Here is a 23,859-nt window from a genome sequence, read left to right as displayed (position 1 = left end):
CCATCAACTTCCCCCAATCTCAACCCTCTGCTTGCAAGAGCCCCTTGGTCATGAAGCGGTCTCAGGGCCCCTAAACTCATTTACAGAATTTGAACTGTGTTACAAGGGGATCAAACAATACCAAACGGAGCTATTAAAAGAGCTAAATTTCCTGTCTTTAACTGGAGTAGAAAAGCTATCTTACTTTCATGGGGTCTGTAATGCCAACACAAATTGTATAGCTACCACGCAAAACATTCTTGAGAGGATGGAGCTTATAACAATTTCTCTCCTGTCTCTCTTGCATTCCAGTCTATTTCTTCCAAGGGTCAGATCACTCTAGCGGACACATGGGAAATAGTCAGCATCCTAGGTAATATTATGGACCCACGGGGCCACTGGAAAGGTACACTGTAGCATCCATCCCAGATTGCCGTTTTTCCTAAAAGGCGTCCACGAGAATCGATGGTCGGTGAGGGCAGCCAGCATCTCTAACTCTCACGTGCACACAAACACCTGTAGACGTGCGAACCACAGATTCTGACTCAGAAGCTCTGGGGCGGGACCTGAGACTCTGCATCTCTAAGAAGCTCCCAGGTGACGCCCAGGCTGCTGGTCCCTGAGCCACACTTGGAGTGGCAGGGTCTCAGACATCTAGACCTGCCTCCCTCTGGAAGCCTTATTCAGACTTAGGAATAAAGCCATACTCCACTCCACCGCCAACTCTTCTTTAGTCTTTATATAATTTGTAGACTTCTAGGACCATCTCTCAGACACCTATCATCCAAGGCCCTGCTTTCTCCAAGTTATGGAACATGGAATGCAAACTGTGTTTCCTCGGCCTCAGAAGTAGCAGCAGCAAAGAAAAAAAACGTGACTTAGAATCTAAAGCCCCCGTAAGAATAGATTCAGTAGATGAGCTGATCCACCAAGCCCTGTAAACTGTACAAGTACAACATTGTCCAACGTTAAAAGAATGTGCTAGCTCTCTTCTGAAATTTTACCATCCTTACTGAGTCCTTTACACTGCAAGACGCAACATATTATTAGAGATGCAACACTGATTGGTGCAAATTTGGAGGAAAATCTGTCTGTATGCCAAATGCTCAAAATAAAAATGTAGGTTCATGATGCACCTTTGAAAGGAGAAGTACGTCAGGCTCTCGAGTACTACCACTTTTATGATTCCAAAGTGGACACTGATGATTGCATTTCCTGATATATACTTTTTTTTTTTTTGCCAAAGTCCTCTGCTTTCCTAGTCATCCATCTATAGGTTGTCCTGAAAGCTACACATTTTACCATCAGCTATTTGTGCTTCTATATGATTTATTTTTACTATAAGAGGTTTTGTCCAAAAAAAGTTTATCATGTTCTACGGTACGTCATTGTGGTTTGGCATCATAAAATGTAGCCTCCACATTTATCAACCTCAGATACCTGTTGACCACAAAGATAGGCTCTACTGAGAAAACTCTATTTGGAAAGGAGGAAAAGGTGAGCCTTCACTTAAAAAGAAAATTCAACTGTATGAGATGTTAATATACCACAACTCGACAATAAAGATCAAGATTATATCTTAATTTCTATCATAAACATATGTCTCCATTTCCCATCTTTTTACTAAATTACTTGACACATGACAGTTACCACCATGGATTTCTTTCAACTAGAAAGAAAATTTTTTAAATTATTTTCACAAAAATATGTAATAGTCAAACTGTTATATTAGTTCTACTTTGGTCTTAAAATGATCCTTTGGGCGTCTGGAAGTCCCTACCTCTTTGGTTATGGTGGTTAAAAATAAAACCACCTACTTAACCAAACATTTAACAAAACTATTCTTTACACACTTCACTGAATTCTTCAAGAATTACTAAAGATCTGATAATATGAGATCTCGAAAAACAAACAATTCACAAAAAGCATTTAAATTTTAGAGATTAAACGGGGATGTTTTACTTTTAAACACTGAACAGTGGCATCAATATTTTGTCAACTTTGGTCAAGTGGGATCAGATGTTCATGTCAGTCATCTACTTTTCTTGGGCTTTTCTCTTTTTGGCCCCTTACCATTAGCACACTTTGTAAACTGTAGTAAATAAAGTATGTAACGTGCTTCTTGAAATCGAATACACCTGTAGTGACTTCTAAGCTTTTTGCTCCTGTTAGGTCCTATAAAATAATAACATTAGTAATTCTCCCTGGAGACTGTGAAAGGAAGCACGAATTGTATCCTTTTTCAAAGACAGCTCTTCAGATTAAAAGACAAGAATTAATTCCTCTTGCACTTTTTCACAAATTAATCACTTCAGATATAAAGTGTAGATGTCAATTACACTTCTTCAGTCTTAGGATCTGTACCCCTCCCCCAAAGAACCACACACACAAAAAGAACTTTATGGCGACATGATAGAGGCTCTATCTAGCACAACAGGACCAGAAAAAAAACAGTTCACAGATGTTCTTCAAAAATACAGGCATCAATCACTTCAACTAAAGCCAGAGCATGAGAATCCACAGCTACGAATCAATTCTTCTACACTTTATATAGATACTCTAGATGCAAGTTTTGCCAGCAGAGGGGACCACCAAATCACGCGGATTCTAGGTGGTGAAAAGTAGAAGATACTAAAATTCCTGTGAACCTCAAAATCACACACAAGTTATAGAAATAGAACACAAGGTACGCAGCCAACGCAAATTCTGTCACAGCTCACCTCTTTACAAACATCCAGGTGTTCCAGGGAAAGGGGCTACACTGGTTTTCCTCTTTGGGTAGATCTTACCAGTGAGTCAGAAAAGGCATGCCCTTGGTCCCCTGGGGGAGTCTGCTCTTCCAACTGGATGGTTCTCAAATTTTAGTACAAAGAAGAAACCCCCAGGGGAGCTTATTTCTGATGCGGATTGCCAGGGCCCAGCCTGGCATCTAGTTTATGAGTTGTCCCTGAAATGTCCCATTTCAACAGGCTACTCAGGCCAGGTACCGTGATGAGGGGGATCCTTGGACCCCCAGTTTGAGAAACCCTGAAGGGATGCCATTTACCCCAAGATCCTACTGAACAGCAAAGGCTGGATCTTTGAACCTCAATGTCTGGCAAGCAAGGGAAACAATTTTGCCGGGAAGCAATGATCACAGTTGGGTTGGCAGGGAGACCTCTGTACAGGGAAAGAGGGAGGGAGGCCACAACCCTGATATTATTTCATTGGCTCATGGGTCTCCCTTGGCCCAGTGGCCCAGTAGCCCACCCAGACTCCAACCTCCGCATCACAGACCCGAGAGGTCCAGCCCAGACTCACATTCAATCAGACATGCACCTACCCAGCCTCCGTTATCCTGGATCCAGGTGTGCAGGTGTCGGTTCAGGTACTCAGTCATCCACAGGGCGATGTTGTCCACCAGGGGGGACATCTCCCGGTTGACGCTCTCCACACACATGACCCCACCGAACTCAAAGAAGGCCACGATCCTCCCCCAGTTCACTCCATCCCTGAAGAGCTCCTCCACCACCGTGGCAAAGCGTCCCCTCGCGGTGAAGGGCGTCAGGTGCAGCTGGCTGGACATCTCGGCGAAGTCGCGGCGGTAGCGACGAGAAAAATCATCACCGGCCTGGCGCAGGGTCAGGTGGACCACAGGTGGCACGGGGCTGAGCGCAGGCCCCCCGGCGGGGGCGGCGGGAGCGGTCTGGGGCGGCGGCGGGGAGGTCCTGGATGGCGCTGGGGTGCTCCCAGGCTGGGAGGAGAAGATGCCCGGCGCGGGGGCGGCCCCCGGGGACGTGGCGCCCGCGACTCCGGCATCCCACTCGTAGCCCCTCTGCGACAGCTTATAGTGGATGTACTTCATCACTATCTCCCGGTTATCATACCCTGTTCTCCCAGCGTGCGCCATCCTTCCCCCACGGAAAAGCAGCCGGGTACCAACAGCACCTCTCGCCCCCGCTTCCCGCCCCACGGCCCCGCACGAGAGAAGAATAGTTATAATCCAGCTATTTTATTGGATGTGCTTTGCATTCTTGGATGAGGGGGTGTCTTCAGTCATGCGGAACACTTGATTCTGGTGTTTCCCTCTTGGCATGAGATGCAGGAAATTTTTATTTAAATTCCTTTCGGATCTTTATTTCATGAGGCACATTATTAATTATTGTTAATATCAGTCTACTTCCTCCGTGATGCTGAAAGGTTAAAAAAACTAATCAGTCAAAATCAGGTGCATTTCCCTTTATACAGTGGGTGAAAGCAGGGCACACACACTACAAGTTACACAGCTGAAAATAATATAATAAACTGCCTGGAAATTAAACTTACTCAAATGCACTTAAAGTTAAAATCTCAACTGTTTCCACTGAAAGTTACATGAAACCCATTTCCTGTGCAAAGAACTTACTTGTATTTTTTCAGGACAGCATGATCCTCTGTCAAGTTTCCTTTTCTGTGAAAACAAATGCATAAGGCAAAGATTCCATCAATCTTCAGAACTCTCCAGTGATAGCTGCTGTGAAACTTCCAAATGAATCAGGAGTTGGGGGCGGAGGGTGTAAAAATTAGGAGAATTTCCAGTTTGATTCCCAGACTTCTTCACAGAAATGTCAATCCGTAGGAATCCCAACCGGAGATCTCAAGAGCACGAGCAAAGAAAGGCAGCGGCGGCGGCAGATGAATTACAATTTTCAGTCCAGTATTTGCAGAAGTCCTGTGATTTTCCCCCTCTCGGCAATTTACACGCGCACACACACGCGCGGGCACAGACATGGATCTCTGTCCGCGGGACCGCTTCACGCCTCCACAGGAGAGAGACAGGGACCGGGGGCCGGTGGACGAGCAGGGGACGGGGGCAGGAATCCTCCTCTGATTAAACTCCGAACAGCGAATGCATTTTCCGAAAAGCTGCTTGATAAATGAAGGCTGGACGCGCCCGGCCCGCCGGTGCAGAGCGCGAGAAGCCCGCGCTGTGTGTGGTGCGGCGAGGGCTGGGGAGAAGGACGTGGTGGGGGAGGGCTTTATTTTTTCCCTCTTTTCCTAAAAAGGATGACTGCTACGAAGTTCTCCCCCCTGGACCCCCTCTTCCGCTGCACCCCACCGGCGCACCCCGCCTCCGGGCTGCGCACCCTTTCTCCTCCTCCTGTCCTGCGCGGCGGCGCTGGCGGCGCCCGCCTCCCCCGCGCTCCCGCCGCGCACCCGCTCCGGGCGATGACGGCCGCGCCGGCGGGGAGGGCCCGGCGCCCGGCACCTTCGCTGGCGGCTGCGGCGGCGGCGGCGGCTCGGCGGGGAAACCGAGAGCGACGGGCGGGAGCGCGGCGGGCGGGGGCGGGGGCGGGCGCGAGGAGGAAGGGGGCGGGCGCGGCGCGGGGGGGCCTGGCCTCTTCATTCTCCTCTCGAACCGACTGGTTTCCTGTTCGTACGTCACACGGTTCATTCAAAAAAAGAAGAAAGAAAGAGCCCTCCTCGGTGCCGCCCCGCCGCCCCCTCCGCCCCCTCCGCCCCGCTCCCCTTGCCGGGTTAAAGGAGCCGCGGCCGGCCCGGGAGTGGCGCGCCCCGCCGGGGACTCATGGCGCGCAGGCCCGCGGCCGGGGAGGGAGCGCCCGGGACGGCCCCCGCCCGCTGCGCCCGCCCGCTGGGCCCGGCCGGTGGGTGGCGCGGGCGGCGCAGGCCTCCCGCGCGGCCGCGGCGCGGTGGGTGTGCCAGGGGCCTCGTCGGGCCTGCGGCGGGCCCGGCGCGCGCTCGGAGTCTCCGGGGCCCGCGAGGGGCCGGGGGCGCCCGGGGAGCCGCACGCTGCCGGGGCCAGGAGCTGGGGGGGGACGCCGACAAAAAAAGAGCTGGAAGAGCGCCGGGAATCGCTTCGACCCTTCCTAGCCGTGCGCGCGCGGGGGGTGTGTGTGTGTGTGTGTGTGTGTGTCCGCGTCCACACATCGTGTTACCAAGGACTTCGACCGTTTCTAGCCGTGCGCGCGCGCGGTGTGTGCGTGTGTGTGTGTGTGTGTGTGTGTGTCCACACATCGTGTTACCAGGGGCCTCAGCGCTGCCCTCCCATCAAGAGAGGCGACGCTGCACGTTAATCCGCGAGGGAAGCCCCAAGCATCGTGTTTACGTGCAAGCTGCTTCCTAGGTGTCCACGCACAACATACACTCCGGAGACACCATCCGTGACCGAGGCCACACAGAGCTCTCAGTGGCGCGGCCGAGGGCTTAGTGAGGGATACCAAGGCCTTTCGAGTGGTTAAGTAAATGCTTTTCCTCTGCTCCTAACAATTTCGGCACTGGGTGAGGGCTGGACGCCACTGGGGGCTACAGGGCAACTTTCAGGCCCGCAGACCCCCAGCCAGGGTGGGTGGGTTTCTAAAGGCCTCCGCGGTCGCCTAGCAGCCAATCTTAGATGTTCGCACCTTCTCGAGTTATCTATACATACACAAACCTATATATTACACATACATATGTACACATTTTTCATAAAAAATTCACCAGGATGAATAACTCCCAGGAGAAAAGCACATAGGGCAAACAAGTTGCATGTGTTTATTTTTATCTCCAAGAATCTGACAAATAAAGTGCCAGGAAAAAATTAGCACGGCGGCTCACCTAATAGGACTCAAGTACAAACATATAGGGACACTGGCCTGTTGAGGTCATAGAAACATGACAAGTGAGTACTACCATGTGTACAAATATGTTCTCACACTATATTTTGTCTCTTTCCTAGTCTAAAATCAAAGCATTCATTCTGTGGCAAAATAAGCACGGCAAATTATTTTCATTTCTTCATTTTATCAAATACAATCGGCCAACATGCCAACCTCTTGCATATAGGAATGGGTGCCTGGTACAAATGTCTTATCCAGGCAAGAGGGAATGAAGGAAGGTGGTCCTTCTCGCCTTCCAACTGCTGTAACAAAGTCCCCTTTTATCCATGGCAGTGGCAGGGAGGTGTGCTGGCCTGGAGAGAGACACTGGGTATAGACTGACCTGGATATATGTTTTCACAGAATAGCAGAAGCCCGTGTTAATGCCACACATCATGGTTTAGGGATCTCCTCAGAACCTTGTCCTAACCCCCCAAAATTACTTAAGAGGAATTGAAAGCCTTAGTGCTTGAGACCTAGCATGTCAGTGAGGAAATGAGAGGCCAGAGCTGGAAAAAAGACTGTACTTCTGCAAAGAGGGAGACCAGAAGGAAACAGATATCCCATTCCCAGAAAAAGGAAAGCTGCCTTTTTTTCTCCTTTACTCCACAGAGCCTCACTTTACAGATTCCTCCACACTTAAGTGGCATCTTGACCATAACCAAACATTCTCCAGACAGGTCTGCATTATTCCTTGACTAAGGCTATATATTCCCTAGGAATGTTCTGGATACTCTTTCAATCAAAAGAGTGAAACTGTTCCTCCATTCAGATTGCATGCTTATTAGAGTCCACCCAAAATGTAAGGACAAGTAATCCTTGGAGGTGTGTGACTTAACTATTTGTCTGTGAGTATTGGTGAGCTAGCGGAGGGAGCACTGGTCTGAGTCAGGAGTCCTAGGTGCGAATCTAGAGACCTTCCGATAACCTTCAAAATGTAGGCACTGTGGGCTTTTCACTTCCCAAGACGTCTTCCACTTAGAGCCAATGGATGGTCCTTTTCGTGGTTTTGCCTGGCTGGCTTCTAGCAGTAGGGTGGCACCGGGAAGAGAAAAGAACAAGATGCAGGGAATGGAGATTGTACCAAGGGTCTGAAAGGCCTGTGTTTCCCTTCTTTATTCTCCAATCTGCCAAACAAAAAGCTTTTTATTGCCAGTTTTTGCCACCTACTGGTTGATGTTTAACAGTATCATTCAGAAGGTTCTCTTCATCCATCACCAATATAAATCTTCCCAAAGTTTATGAAACTCAAAAAGGATATTATTCTAACCTGAACATAAATACTAATATTGAATATAGGTATATATCAAATCTTCCCAACTATTAAAATTTTTATTTAAAACAAGGATAGAAATACAGTGTTTACTGAGAGGGAACTGACAACTAATAGGTAAGATGAAAGAGTTAAAAATATAAAACATGACCCCAAACCATTTAGGCAAACTGACGTGAAAATAAATCCATCAACAAAATGAACTGAGTAGGGAGAGTAAAAACAAGCAGATAGCCTGCATAAAAGAAAAAGAAACTGCTTAAAAAATAACATCCCACAGGCCTAGATAAGCAATCCAAAACACTAACTTCCAATTTCAAGTATCTTCTACATTATTGTTTCCAACTTTATTGAGATATAATTGACATAAGTATCTTATATACTACAAACTCTTACGTTAAATAGGGCCATATGCTTTAAGACAGTTTACACATGTTGTTGGCAAACATTATAAAATAATGTTATTATTATAATACTAATTCCCTATTAGCATTAGTTACTAGTAATACTAACAGTAGTACTGTTCCTGACTCATTTCTGCTCCAGAGCCCCTCTTCTGTAAGTGTGATCGCATCCAAGTAATCCACTGTGTGCTCTCAAACCATCCTTGTCCTCATCAGGAAACTCTTTTACCAAATCTAAACCAACAAGCCTTGGTTTAACTGAAAAACCCACCTGGCTAATTTTTGGTGGGTCCTAAGCCTCAAAAAAATGTTTGGAATCATTAAGCAACAACTTTTTTTTTTTTTTTTTTTTTTTTGCGATACACGGGCCTCTCACTGTTGTGGCCTTTCCCATTGCAGAGCACAGGCTCTGGACGCACAGGCTCAGCTGCCATGGCTCACGGGCCCAGCCGCTCCACGGCATGTGGGGATCTTCCCGGACCGGGAAACGAACCCGTGTCCCCTGTATCGGCAGGCGGACTCTCAACCACTGCACCACCAGGGAAGCCCCAAGCAACAACTTTTGAAACCAAGCAACGAAGTGCAGGGAAGTCATTCTGTTGCGCAAGTTTAACAGCCAGCAAATAACGTTTACGTGTGGTTTACAAAGGAAAGCACAATAAACTCAGTCGTGGCAATTTTTTCCATTCAAATTAATGACTTGGCATTTAAAGTGAATCAACTGAGATTAGGAACTTGTCTTATACGTTTCAAATGTTTACTGCTCTTGTTGGATTGACATGAATCACCATAGTATTGAGGGGAAACAGGCAAAGAATATACATTCTTATGTTCCATAACTAATGTTTATTCTCTTATACGCTTTAGCACAGAGCACAGTATCTCCCAGACATTAACTGTTGATGAACACATTTAGAAAAATCAAGGTTAACATGTTTGTTATCTAGAGCTGGGCAGTCCTAGGATTCCACTTATGCCATTAGAAGAGGTTTCGTACGCAGGCTAGGAGCTTCGAAGACAGAAAACTGGTGTGGATCCTGGCTTCATCGCTTTGCAGCCGCGACCCTAACCTAGTTACTTACACCCGCTCTGTGCCTGTGCCCTCATTTATAACATGGGGATATAAAGGTACCACTGGTAGGGTTAGTGGATGATTTAAATGAGTAAAATGCAAAGCACTCACAACAGTGACTAGCACGGGTTACGTTTTCAAATGTTATGATACCTTAATCATAGCTATTGTTGGATCACCATGTAATTTCTGACGTGTGTCTTTCTCCCTAGATTATAAACTATTTGAGGGCAGGGACCATATTTGCCTTTGTGCATTCCCAGCCTAGAATAGTGCCTGGCATTCAAATAATTGTGGCATAAAATTCAGAGGCCTGAAGAAAGGAATGGGGAGTGGTTCCCCTTCCTCTCGTAAGGCTTGTAAGAGCCTTCAGAGGGATGAAGGGGGGAGGGAAATAAGAAATGTAATTGCCATGAGGGAGGGACAGATTGTTTATGCAAAGTCATATCCCTGGCGCCTGGATACCGAGCTCGTCACAGGCACTCAATAAATACATGTTGAAGGAGGAAAAATGGGGTGTATAAAATCAGGAGTGGAACAGAGGTCAGGAAATGTTTCTCTTTTTAAACGTCCAAACATAAAAAATTATAGAAGTGATATCTACGCCATTTACATATATAAGTTGCTCAAATTTAAAGACAGGTTAAGTTTGCCAATCAAGACATCCAAAGCATCTCTTCTCAATGTGACCAAAATTTTTCTATTTAAGGACGGAGAAATAAATATTAAGGCGTGTCCTTTCCCGTATCTCTCTTCTATGCCCTTCAAGAGTCTAGGAGATATTTCATTGTGGGAATATGAAGGTTTAAAGTATGGGAAATCAATTTATTTGTGTATGAAACATAATTACTTAAGAAATTTTATTAAATTCCACATTTCTTACTCTTTGACTCATATATCCCACACTGGAGTCAAACAAACACTGAACACATTTGAAACGAGGGCCCAGAATACGAAATACTTACCGTGAACATATTACTTCCTAAAAAAGTGATATAAATCAAGCCTTGTCAAGTGTTTAAGATGCAAGGTTAGGATAACATTATGAAAGAGGTTTGTGTTTGTTTAAACATCTCTTTAAAAAAATGGACATTGCTAAAAAAGAAGTTTTTGAATCTGTAAAGCGTGTTCCCCATTTATTTCTTGTTGTGATTCAGAAATACAAGATATGAAAATCAGGTTACAATTCTGCCACAAAAGCTTCTAAAGTAGCAAACACAGGTTCTAATATATATCAAAATAGCCATAGGCACTCTTAACAGTTTAAAAATGTCTTTAGAGTTGTCATATCAAGCAAGTGTAAAATATAATAGCTATTACCTCCTCTTCAAAATACCAAATCTGCCATCACTGGTCTGAACTAAACAAGATTTAGTCCAGAATATGGAAGGTTATGGTTAGTAGGTATTTTTTCAAAGCTGAGTCACTAAGGAGATAAGGAAATGAGAAAGATTCAAAACATTTTATGTCAAAAAGTGTGAATCTTTTAAGTGTCCTCAAGTGAGTTAAGACACGTTTAAAGTGGAATATGATGTAATAAAATTAAATCTGTTGATGATACAATTCAGTAAGAAAAAAATTATTATGGTATTGACTTCTAGAAAGACAAAGACATACAATTCTTTGCATCTAAGCAACTGTGATCAAAATGCTCTTGTCATCTAAATATTAGAAATGGTCTCTCAAATGTTTACTTCTAAGAATCAACAACATATGGCTTAACAGATCCAAACAGAGACATAATTAAACATATATGGGTTCGTATAAAGGGACCATCACTAACAGCATTTTTAGTTTCTTCTCCTTTCAGGTGTGAAAGTTAAATTTTAAAACATAAAGAACAACTCTCTTGACTTTGTTTTTGTAAAAATAAATGAGAATTGTTTCTACACCTTTTTCAATGATAGAGGGTCCTTGAACATATTTTGGAATTTCTAAGGCTGAGTAACGTTAGGCATTTTAAAATAAATATACTCACAAATACATTATAATAAAACAGTACACCCCAACCTAGCAGAGGCAGACACTTGGAACTGAAACTCACATAATAACCTATGTCTCACACAGAGAGAACCCACATTTCAACAGAATTATGATTGAACTTCTTCTGCCACAAGTAAGACATACCCACTTCTGGGTACAATAGAAAGTGTGGAATCAATGCAATCCTTAAAAAAAAGCCAGTAGTTTCCCTAACAATCTGACTCAGGCTTTCTCTTCTTCCCCTGAGCAAAAAGCAAGTCGGTATAAAAAAAGGTTGTACAAGAATTGAGCCAAAAAGGATAAAAAATAGAATTTGCCTTGTAATATTTTCATGGTTTGGATGAAGCCAGATCGTTATGTGATGCTGCTTAAGTGTCTACAATCCCTCATCCAAAGCCCTTCAGGTCAGATGTGTTTCAGAATTCATCATTTTTTTTTTTTTGCATTTAAAAAGGTAGTATGGGGCATATACTGGATATTACAAAACATCTCCACAGAGTCTGGGGCAATCCCTGTAAGTCAAACTCATTGGTATTTCTTCGGACAAAATTAATGAACAGCCCATGGAGTGGCATAAATAAAAACTATAATAATCTCAAGTCAGTTCAAGTCAGGTTTTGCTACCAAATGAATTATGGCACCAAATTTAGGGAGAAAAAAAGGAACACCTCAGTTTTCAAAGCTTTTTGGTTATAAGAATGTAGACCTTTGCCGTCTCTGACAAAGCAGCCCCATTCCCTGATACTATAACCTCCACAGATCTGCTCTCATGCCTGAGCTTCATTTGGGTTGGGGATATCTCCCCACCGTGGAACAGGGCATTGCAAATTTGTTAATGCAGTAGGTGACCTGGAGTCACAGTGTTCTCTCTGAGGATACCTTGAGAAATGTATATTGAAATAACTATTGTAAAATAGTTAATTTTATTAAATGAGGCATCACCTGGGACTAGATTTTAATATAGACCTTCAGTAGAAGGTGCCAACATTCGAGAAACATTTATGAGAAAAGAATAAAATTGAGAAGCACCCAGCTATTAATTTGTATCCATGAATTAGGAGAACACAGCCTTTACTCCCTTTCAGAGGCTGCCCGATATGACTCAACGTTGCAGATGATGGCTCTCTAAGGCTGAAAGATTCATGAAACCATTATGGGTTCAAACCACTCCCATAAACTGCAATGAAGTCATCCCAAGCACCTTATATATTAAATAATAATTTCTTCTGTCTTTGTCAGTGTTTGAAAATGTGCCATTCTCATGTCTTTTAAAAAGACACCATGGATTAAAGCCATTAGACATCCTACTTTGTAAAAATTAAGTCATTTTAAAGTCAAGAGTTCAAAAACTCAAAAGCAAAAAAGATTTGCAATAATTTTTAGGTCTTTAATCTTTTGTAGAATTGTATTGCTTTGTACTGTTACCGAAACAACCTTTTGTGTTGTTTTTTTTAAACAATAAAAAAAAGTTTCTTCCTTCAAAAGCAGTGGTCTTTCCTCCCCAAAAGGAACTGGAAGGTGGTAATGTATAAACTTACTGTGTATGCAGAGGGGAGGGGACACAGCGTTACAATGGAGGTGACTGCCCTCAAGTCAGAGGAACACATACAATGACAGAGCAAAGCAGGTGGCGGTGGCTAAAACTCAACAGAGGCACTTGCTGTGGAAATCCAACCAATGGACAACGGAGCCTGGCATCTCGAAACAAAACTCAGGGGACCAACGGGATTCCCAGGTCTCTACGGTGAGAGTGATGGCTGGGCTTTCTTAACATGTGGTACAGAGAGGATGTTCTCAGGGTCAGTGGGAGAGTCATAGGAAGAACAGGGTGATCATTTTATTTCAAAAACGAGTATCTTCAACATCGGTCTTGTCGTCCTACATGTTTTTTCTTAATGAATAAAACTGAAACATGCTATCATCACCCTTTCTTAAAAGCTACATATATGCTACGAGGAGACAAAGGTCACGCTTTCTAATTTTTTCATTTGCTTTAATAAATTCATTAATCAATTTAAAAAGTCAAGTCAAAAAAAACTGGTCTTCTCTTTTTTTTTTTACAAAAATATTATAGCAGTATAAGCAAAATTGGAAAGGAAGACATGGGAAGAATAAGACACTACAATGGCATGGGTGAGCTTCAGGTCATCATGGCTATTGAAGAAATTGTAAACTTTTAAGCTTCTAAGATTTGACTTCTCTTCAGAAAACATTTTAGGAGCCTGCCTTTCCCAGTGAATGAAAAATGAACAGTGCCCTAAGCATTTGAGTCTAAAGAAGACAAGAAAGCATTATTTTTTCCGACTGGAAAATATTTATCTCCTTTGTTCCACTGCATTGCCCTCTCCCATCCCCCTTGTAGTTTTATGGGATCAAAGAGAGAGAAGCCACGAGAGTCCACCAGCAACAGAGTAAGTGAGGGACGTTACTATGCACTCAGACACAGCGGCAATGTATAAAATGCATCTGGAATAAAATACACCAAGTTAAAAAGAAAAAAAAGAAAAAAGAAAAGAAAAAGGCCCCAGGAACCCATAAACTGCCTCTCATGAAAGGTTAAAAAAAGTGCTTGGAAAGTACATTTCTGGACTTGATCTCTACCAGGGAAAAAAAAGAATAAATAGAAAAAAATTTTCAGTGATCACTCTGGAATCCTGTCATTTACCCTGCTCACACGCTATGAATTCCCTTACCATCACTTCTCCGCCTCGGAGAATCAGGTGGTCTCCTGCTCCCAATTTGCATAGTATTAATAATATTCTCTGGAGTTGAACGTCTATCCCCCTGCTTGCAGCCAGGTTTCTGAAGAGCACTGGTCCAATCTCACAGATTCGAAAGCAAGACATGAATGTCTGCAGGCCAAAAACTGCGTCCCGTTTAGCAGCAAGCTGGTCAAATTATTTAGCAAGTCTTTTTCCAAGGGATAAGAATTAGGCAGTTTTGTCTGCAATTTCAGATTTCGCTCTCTGCATCATGCAGCGACGAACTATACTGTCGAAGCTTCCAAGGTAAAACAAAGCAATCGTACGGAAGAGGCCCATGGTGACTACCTGCAAGACAAAGAGACCTTTGAGCTCATGCAACAGGACGACACAATCATCCATGTCAAGGGATTTTAGGATATGTCTCTGATAAATAGTTTCTAAGACGCATCTTCCAATCTGCTCCAGGGATGAGTACGTATAATGAAAACTTTGTAAGTGCCAGCAGAACACGGAGAACAGAAGTTGTCTGCTCTGAGCCACTGGGCAGCACAGGGCCTGCCAGACAGGTAACGACAAAACATTTGTCCAGTTAACATATGCAAATTATACAAAGAACAAAATAGGGATTCTTAGTAGTCTTGGGGTTCTCTGAGCTAGGGTAGATCCAGCGCAGCACCTCAAGTATCCAAGCTACAATCAAGGCTTTTTGGTTTAAGGTTTATGTTCTGATCATAAAAGGCAGACCCTACACTCGGTGCTGAGAGCACTGTGGTGAGAAAGCCCAGGGCCGGCCTCCACCGCACACTCCGTACCAGGGCAGACAAGCAACTGAAAAAGGGCAATTACTATTTCAGGGTTAAGACAGCAATTAACCATATCCATTAATTTTCACTCTTTCCACTAAAGAACTCTCACTACAACACCTGTAAGTGGAAATTTTAAAAAGAAATAGTTTCAGATACACAAAGCCTCAAAAAATTTGCCTCCCCAGCACCCTTTTTTTAGGAAGCTACCAGAAGAGGTAAACAGCCAAAGAGAGCGGTGTCAACAAAGAAAGGCAATGTCCTGTGACGCAGAAGGCAGGGGACCCAATACGCAAGAGAGGCAGACGGGTTCCCCAGGATGACCGTGAAGGGGAGGCCGCGGTCAGCTAAGCACCTGACTGGGGGCAGCCACTCCTGACAGGCAGGTCAGAAGGCACCAGGAGGCATTCCTTCCAGTGGTGAAACTGACAGAGTATCTGATATTTCTGAGAGGAGATGAAGACAGTCATTAGGAATAATACACAGAAATAATACATAAAAAAGGCCAACAATAGTTTCAGGGAAAACAAAAGGTTGTATAAGAAAGGAAAATTAGTTATGTGCATTACATAGCTCAGCTGTGAAGAGCATTTAAATAGCCCTAAGGATGGTTATCTCAATACAGATCTAACCAAAATCACAATATCACTAAAAAGGGAGGGTGGGGATGGAGGAGAGGCGGGTGTGAGCAGGTGGGACAGGGTGGAAAAAGGAGAGCTCCATCCTCATCCTTCAGAGCAGAGCTAGTATCTGATCCCGAACTGAGAAATCAAGTGGAAGCGGCCACGTAAGTATCTGCCTAGAGATAAGGAGGTGAAGGTCAGAAGGTCCAGCTAAGAGGACAGCCTGACTGCTCCTGAGAAAGGTGAAACGTGGGATATGGGGTGAGGGTTTGCTGTTTCTCATAATGAGTCTTAAAAACAATTTGATTCTCTGAAGTGTGAGCAAGGATAATTTTGAAAAATGTAAAAACCAAAGGGAAGCTGGAAAAGGAAAACTCTGGAGACAGTAAAAAGATCAAGGGTTGCCAGGGGTTCAGAAGGGGGGTGGGGGATGAACAGGGGGACATAGGGGAACGTCAGGGCAGTGAATAGCCTGTATGACACTGCAATGGTGGATACGTGTCATTCTACATTTGTCAAAACCCACAGGATGGATGGATAACGCCATGAATAAACCCTAGTGCAAACTATGGACTTCAGTTGGTAATAATGTATCAATACTGGCTCATCAATTGTAACAGTGCGGCCACAGTAAGGCAAGATGTTAATAATAGGGAGGGGGAAGGGGAAGAGAGGGTCTGCAGCAACTCACTAATTCCCGCTCACATTTTCTATAACCCTCAAACTGCTCTAAAAAATAAAGTCAGGGCTTCCCTGGTGGCACAGTGGTTGGGAGTCCGCCTGCCGATGCAGGGGACACGGGTTCGTGCCCCAGTCCGGGAAGATCCCACATGCCGCGGAGTGGCTGGGCCCGTTAAGCCATGGCCGCTGAGTCTGCGCGTCAGGAGCCTGTGCTCCGCAACGGGAGAGGCCACAGCAGTGAGAGGCCCGCGTACCGCAAAATAAATAAATAAATGAAGTCAAATTTTGTTTTTTTAACTTAAGGGAATGAAAAAAAAAAAAACACAGAAAAAAGCAATTATACTACAGCATAATCAGAGGCTAAAATAGGGGTGAGTCCAAGGCATTTCACCCAGTCATGGAGATTTCTGGAAAAAGCAACGTTTAAGGTGAGGCCTTGAAGGAAGGTTGGAAGTTGGTCAAAGGAAAGTGGGGATGGAGGGACAATGACAAAGTGGCAGAAAGAAGAGGAGGGGCAAGAGGAGAAGGAAGAGGGGGTGACAGGGCCGGAGGTCAGAGGGCCGCGCCACAGGGGCTGGGAGTCTGTGTCCTGTGCATCTGTGCCAGCCGGTGATGCCAGGTGAGAATGCAGACCCTGGGCTGCTGGGTCTCCAAGAAAAGTCCAAAATCTCGACTTTGAACGTAAATCTAATTTTGAAACTATTCTATTTCCACACGCAGGCTCATACCAGATGGACCAAACAGAACGTTTCACAGGCGTGTGGCTCCCCGGTTCACAACCTCTGGCGCACAGAGCCTCAGGCACGGAGTGTCCCGGTCTGAGCTGCACGAGCAGTGACAGGGCCAGGAAAGTGGGCCGACCCAGGACGAGAGGGCGGGCGGACAGAGCTGCCCCGATGTGAGGGGCAGGAGAAGCTGGGTGGGCGATGACACGCCCGTTTCTGGTTGGTCTCGGAAGTGAACGTGAACACTGATCACAGGGGCAGGGAATACAGAACTGCTGACAGAAGGCAGGGGGCAGGATGCTGGGGAAAATACTATAAAGTCTTCCTGTGGACGTGCTGAACTTCAGACGTAAAGTCACAGCCCAGGGAAAACATCTAAAAGAAATGTAGTGGCTCGTCCTTTTTTTCTTTTCCTGGCCGCACGGCACGCGGGATCTTAGTTCCCCAACCGGGGATCGAACCCGCACCCCCTGCAGCGGAAGAGCAGAGTCTTAACCACTAGACAGCCAGGGAAGTCCCTAGCATCTACTCTTAGGAGAGAATCACAGTGAGAAGAGAAGAGGGAGGAAAATCAACACCCAAGTCCCGGGGACTTTCCGTCTGGACGTGGTCGACTGCACAGCGACTGCACATTTGCGTAGCGCTTTGTCGTAAACTGCCCGCTAGTGGGGGCAGCCCCTGCTCAGTGGCCTTCCCACCCCTCCCTGCCCTCCTCCTACCCTCCGTCACCCTCGGCTTGGTCTTTCTAGAGCAATTCCTCTGTTATAACTCTCATTACGCTGCACTGTACTAGCCTCACCATTCTTATCAGTCTCTCCCTCTAGACTGCAAGCCCCCTGAGGTCAGAGAGGTTGCCTTACCTCTGATGCTCCAGTAGCAAACACGGCACCCGGCTCATCAAGGAGCAGTTAACTTTTGTGTGTGTTCTGGATGAACTATAATTTCCGTGAGGGCAGGGATTGCGTTGAATCCCTGACTTATCTCCCTAAGCTTCTGTGGCCTGACCCACAGCAAATTGTTCCAGTCTAATATTCCAGGACTTTCAGGCAAGTCCACCCCATCCCCCTAGTGACAGAGATTTCCATTTTTCAAACACAGAAGATGAGTGATTCTCAGAGGAGAACCCAGATTAACACCCCAATAGCAGAGACAGTGTTTTCTCTCTATATCCACAGTACCCAGCATGAAAGTCTTCTTCCCAGACTAAATTCCTCAAGTTACAGCTTTAACCTACTTCCTTTTTACTTCTCCCAGGTAAAGGAAGAAAAAAGTTGATACTTCAATAAAAATTCTTCACATCCTCATGTAAAGTTGCTATGTCTTCCTTTAGCCTTTTCTCATTGAGGTTCACTGAGAGGCGCCTGTTGTCTGTCTGTGTGTCCATCGGTCCGGAGGCCTAGGCACAGCTCAGCTCACCTGCTGGAGCCCTTCAGTGATGGAAGTTACCGGAGCCATTCCACAGGTCAGGGACGAGAGCATGTACCCATCTGAGCCGATGGAACTGTTGAAATTTCCTTGCTAAAACAGAAGGAAAAGAAAAGACAGAGGCAATAGTAGCGACACGGGAAGGAATCAACTCAGTCACATTGGAAACAATGACGTGTGTCTGTTCACTTCAGGTAGGAGGAGAGGGTAACAAAGCACATGTCGCAGCTCAGAGCCGAACGTGGCCTCAGCAGATGGGCTGGGATGGCTGAACAGCCACTTCTCAAAATGTGGGTCCATGGACCCTGAGTGTCCTGAGACCCTTCCACGAGGACAACACGATTGTCATGATGATACTAAGACGTGAAATGCCTTTTTCACCCAGTGACACTTGCACTGACAGGCAAAACTGCTGTCTCATTAGCACAGACCACACTGGTGGTGCCTCTCCACTGCCACACACACTTGCAGTGATAAATAAATACACAAAGAAAACAGAAATTGTTTAAATCTCCAAAAAATTTTGAAATGTCAGTTTTGCTTAAAAATGCCCTTGATAAAGCAGTAAAATTAATCGTTTTGTTAAATCTCAACCCTTGAGGACATGTCCTAATATTCTGTGACAAATCCACATGGAAGGGGACAGATGCCTGGAAGAAGAGCCCTCCTCCACCCGCATTCAGGAAAGGTCCTGCTTTCTCTGCAGAACACTACTTTTACATGCAAGAACCATGGACTGACAATCTGTGGTTATTCAAACACGGGTATCCGGAAGATACTTGGCAGAAAATGAATGAAAGGACTGTCGCTTCCAGGAAAACTGGCAGCTTTTGTGATCAATGTTCAGATCTGAGATTTCAAGGAAAAATTAAGAATTGGGAAAATGTACATCTGCCATTTTGAGACTGTCAGCTTCCCAATACAGAAAGACTTTTATGATAAGATCAGCAGTGATAGTAATGAATGTCATTTTTTGGATAACTCAAGGAATCCATATTTTCCAAATGACTAATGCATAATGTTACAAAACCATGAATGGGTACAAAACATTCGAAGTGCAAGGCAGGCCAATGTAACATGTAACAGAGAACAAGAAGTTCATTGATAGAGTTTCAATTTCACATTGCAACTAACCTTTAAGAAACTACTATTCATCCAGTTTAGGTTTTATGTCCCTCCCAAAAAATAAATAAGAATGTGCACAATTCTCTGAGAAGCCTATAACATATTCCTTCCTCTTCCAACTATATGTCTCCGTAAGGCCAGATCTACTTTATATCCGTCATTCAAAATAACATGTTACAGCAGACCGAATGCAGAAGCTATGAGGATCCAGCTGTCCTCTATTAACACAGACATTAAAGAACCAGTGAAATGTAAAACAACACCACCCTTCTCACTACATTTTGTTTTGAAAAATAATTTTTGTTATAAAAAATGCTCATTAAAATATAATGGATTTACCATTGTTATTTTAAATGAATACATATTTTTAAAATGGCGCAGTTTCAATCTGTGATACGGCAAATATATAACCCATGGAAACAAAAGTTCTCCGGGGCTGTCGACAACTTTAGAGTCAAGAGATGAAAAAGCGTGAGAACCGCCAGATTAAATGAATCCTGCCAAAAATACGAAGAGCTGCTTCGGATCATTAAAAACATGGAGTGTGTTTGCTTTGACTTGAGATAAGCAGGAAAAACAAAGTCCGCCCAATCTGCTGGTGCCCTCTTTCTATGCCTTTGAACACAATCAGGGCAAAGTTCTCCCCACTTCTGCAGATATTTTAATAGCCTTCGATGCTTCCTGTACTCTGCTCGGCTCAGCCTGAACATGCAACGGCACGGACGTTCCTTCCAGGCCAAGGCCCAGCCTCCTGACGCTTCTTGTTCCAATCGTCCCCAAATTTCCTAAATTCAACGGGTCCTAAGGTTTACAGACATCCCCTGTACATGTATACTTTTCTGCATGTGGGTTAATGGGAATGTTGCCAAAAAGCTTGCAGCACATACGCTGTCCTACAGAATAGCACCTGGTTTCTAAAAATACCATTTCTGACTCAGAATAAACTCGGTAGCCTGGAAGTGCATTAGCTGAGTTGACAGGATGATGGCCCAGTGGGCTTGTGGTACTTTCTTATTAGTAAACATTTGGGAAAAGGATACTGGAAAGCAGGAAGGTGAAAGAAAAATCCTTCATCAACACATCTGGCAGTAAGACACCTAAAATAATCTAAAACTGAAAATACTGCAGGAAAGAAGAGGACAACATGCCGCACACAGTATATAGTACATACCGTTTACACATCACAGGTTAAGTCTCATTTTCCTTTCAAAGAACCGAAGTTCTCAGACTGATCAATCTGTTCCTAAGATTAAGATATATTACTAGTTTCCAGAACCTACTAATCAACATGGAATCAACAAGGGAAGAAAAGTACAATCTAATATTAGATATGATGAATTTAACTCACCACAAAACCCCAATAATTTATATTTTGAAATAAGCCCTGAGAAAAATACCTTTTTGGAAATACAGTACTGTTAACTATTAATAAAAGGAAACAAGGTTTTTACTTACTATGGCATCTTTAACAATTTGTTTGGCCACTTGTTCTGGTTTGCAAACAGATGTGGTCTCTGAAATAAGACGAGTCTCCAAAGGCTAAAGGTGAAAAAAATAGACATACTATTACTGCCCCCCGAGTTAAAAAATAATTTTACAGCTCTCCTCCCCAAATTTATACATAATTCCAGTTTTCTGCCTTTGAACTGATTCCTGTTTTTAGAATTATCTCTATCTAGATTTCAAATCAGTTTACTGATTACTGGTTACTGCACAAAATTCAGCCCCGTAGCTGAAGCAAGACAAGGAGACCCCAGCTACTCTCTGTGGGATGTGTCTCAGTTCCAATGAGGACCATCAGAGCTTAAGTTTAAAAAATGAAAAAAAAATACCTTGCCCTGTCTTTATTTTCATTTTTAAAAAATCTTCTTTGGAGCGACATGCAACACATGTGCTCAAAAATTCTTTAGAAGGGAGTTCCAGTTAGAAGTTTCAAAACTTAAGCCTTAAATGGCATGAAACAATAAATTTTATTTACCATGTAGGCTTGAAAAAATAAAATAAAATAAAAAACAGAACATATTTTCTTAAAATAGAATAGCATAGTGCTCATAAAAGTCAAGTGTTTCTTGATGAACCTAAATTAACAGAAAAGCCCTTTTTTTTTTAACATCTTTATTGGAGTATAATTGCTTTACAATGGTGTGTTAGTTTCTGCTTTATAACAAAGTGAGTCAGCTATACATATACATATATGCCCATATCTCTTCTCTCTTGCGTCTCCCTCCCTCCCACCCTCCCTATCCCACCCCTCTAGGTGGTCAGAAAGCACCGAGCTGATCTCCCTGTGCTATGCGGCTGCTTCCCACTAGCTGTCTCTTTTACGTTTGGTAGTGTATATATGTCCATGCCACTCTCTCACTTTGTCACAGAAAAGCCCTTTTGAAGGTGCCACCATTGATTCTTCCAGACCCCCAGGCTAACATAACCATGTGTGGCCAGATACTCAGGAGATTTAAAGGCACTATGGCGCCCCCTACGGGACCCGCAGATCAAGGTAGAATTTTATTTACCCAAAGAAGTCAGCCTGACATTTTAGTGGAGGAAAAACAAAAACCCCAATTTAACAACAAAATCAAATCTTCACAGGGAAATCACCGTCCTTTGTCAGCTTTGGCTTCTGCCTAAAAGACCATTTATCAAATGTTGCAAATCTGCTTAGCAGATTCCCCTTATTCATTTGGCTTAAATTTACTTCTTTGAAATAGTAGTAATTTTTAAGAGGCAGCGCCAAAGAGAAATGAATAGGAGAAAAAGCTTCTAAATCATAAACATCTTGTTGCAAATATACAGCCCATGGAGCATAAGTGCCAATTTTTATGCTGTGCAGATTCACACTTACTAAGCATCACTATAAAAGAGAGGAAAACACATCAATACCAAGTTCAAGGGGATAAGTTCTGATTGATTCCTTTCTCCCCCACTTTGTTTGCTCAGAGAGTGCCTACCACGTGTCAAGGCAGGTTCATCTGAACAAAGTGCAGAGCTGGCATTCAGCTCAGGATGACTGACAGTCACTGTATTAATGTTAATGTCCAGAGGTGATGAACACTATAGAGAAAAATAAGGCCAGGGAAGAGGATTCACATCTCACGGGAGGGATACTTGAGATAACAGAGGGTCAGGGAAGTCCTCTCCAAGATGAAGGCTGTACAGAGATGGAAAGAAACACAGGAGGAAGATCCATTTGAATATCCAGAGAGAGGATGGCAAGAGCAAAGCCTGCAGGTGCGAACAGGCCAGGCAAGCTCAAGGAACAGACAGGGCTCCGGTGTGGCTAAGGCCAAGGAGAGGAGAAAATGCTGCGGACAGGTGGCCGAGGTCCAGACAGTGTGGGACCCAAAAGGCTCGAGGCCTCTGGATTCTATTCCAGGCACGCTGGGAGCTAGGGGAGCTGCACTCTTTGATATACAGCCAACACCAACATGTGCTATTTAATTCTAACTTTAAATTACTTAAAATGAAATAAAATTAGAAATCCAGTGTCTTGGTCCCACTAGCTGCACTGCAAGTGTTCAACAGCCACAATGTGACTTCCATACAGGAGCGCGCAGGACCATTTCCACCATTCTAGAACATTCTACAGGACTGTGCTGTACAGGAGGTTTTGATCCTTTGGGTTTTTTTTTTTTTTCAGTTTTGTTTTTTGGCTTTTTTTTTTACACAAGAGGGGTTTGACCAGGGGAGTGACAAGACCTGACTTGGGCTTTAAAAGGATCACTAGCTACTTTATGAAGAACAGACCCCAGCGGGGTAAGAAAAGGAGCAGGCAGGCCAGGCTGAAGACCATGAGAGAAGTTCAGGCAAAAACATCAGCGGTTCTCACTGCTGGGATGGTAGTGACACGTGCAGTTAAAAAAAAAAAAAAAAAAAAAGTCTGATTTGGGATAAATTCTGAGAACAGAGCCCAGAGGATGTGCACGTCAGCTGGATGTGTGGTGTGAGAGGAGGAATCAAGGCTGGCCTCGCAGTTTCCAGCCTGACCAGCTGGGGGAATGGTGGGCGCCGGGTAATGAGATGGAAAATAATAAGGGGGGAAGGAGAGGGAATCGCAAGTTTCGTTTTGCAAATGTTAAGTCTTAGGCGCCCATTAGACCCCCGTGTGGAGACAACGGATCGGCAACCATTTCAGGTGTTTAAATGTATTTAAGGCCAGGGGAGAAAATATTATTTTTAAAGAGTATTATCTTGTTAGTTAAAATACAAGCTGTACTCTCAATCAGAAAGCAAACACCTTATTAATTAAAGCTTGAAGATTCTTAGCAAAAATGGCCTTTGGAAATAGGGCTACATCCTCCAAGACTCTAAATGAAAGTTCCAGAAAATTCGGAGGCCTCTTGCAAGCACATAAATTGAAAGGAACTCAATTTTCTGACTGATGAAAATGCCCCCAGGCCGAAGGGTGGAAAGACAGAAAATGGGAAAACGGGTTTCCTACGTTCAAAAC

The 23,859-nt window shown here is 44.1% G+C and overlaps 2 protein-coding genes across 2 annotated transcripts in view; both read right to left on the bottom strand.

Annotated features, from left to right (window-relative positions):
• BCL2 (BCL2 apoptosis regulator) overlaps window positions 1–5,166 on the bottom strand; it is a 182,196-nt gene extending 177,030 nt beyond the window's left edge. The window contains exons 1-2 of the mRNA XM_067698891.1: window positions 4,364–5,166; window positions 3,302–4,151 (exon numbers count right to left, since the gene is read on the bottom strand). Coding sequence (XP_067554992.1) covers window positions 3,302–3,868 — 567 coding nt within the window. The 5' untranslated portion in view covers window positions 3,869–4,151; window positions 4,364–5,166. The remainder of the gene's footprint in view (window positions 1–3,301; window positions 4,152–4,363) is intronic.
• Window positions 5,167–10,449: 5,283 nt separating this feature from the next.
• Window positions 10,450–23,859, bottom strand: part of KDSR (3-ketodihydrosphingosine reductase) — a 39,025-nt gene continuing 25,615 nt past the window's right edge. The window contains exons 8-10 of the mRNA XM_067698890.1: window positions 20,868–20,951; window positions 18,279–18,380; window positions 10,450–14,375 (exon numbers count right to left, since the gene is read on the bottom strand). Of these exons, the coding sequence (XP_067554991.1) occupies window positions 14,256–14,375; window positions 18,279–18,380; window positions 20,868–20,951 (306 nt within the window). The 3' untranslated portion in view covers window positions 10,450–14,255. The remainder of the gene's footprint in view (window positions 14,376–18,278; window positions 18,381–20,867; window positions 20,952–23,859) is intronic.

This window comes from Pseudorca crassidens, chromosome 12 (genome assembly GCF_039906515.1).
Source record: "Pseudorca crassidens isolate mPseCra1 chromosome 12, mPseCra1.hap1, whole genome shotgun sequence".
NCBI lineage: Eukaryota > Metazoa > Chordata > Mammalia > Artiodactyla > Delphinidae > Pseudorca > Pseudorca crassidens.
The sequence above is the reverse complement of the archived record's forward strand: the minus strand, read 5'-3'. Positions and strand labels throughout refer to the sequence as shown.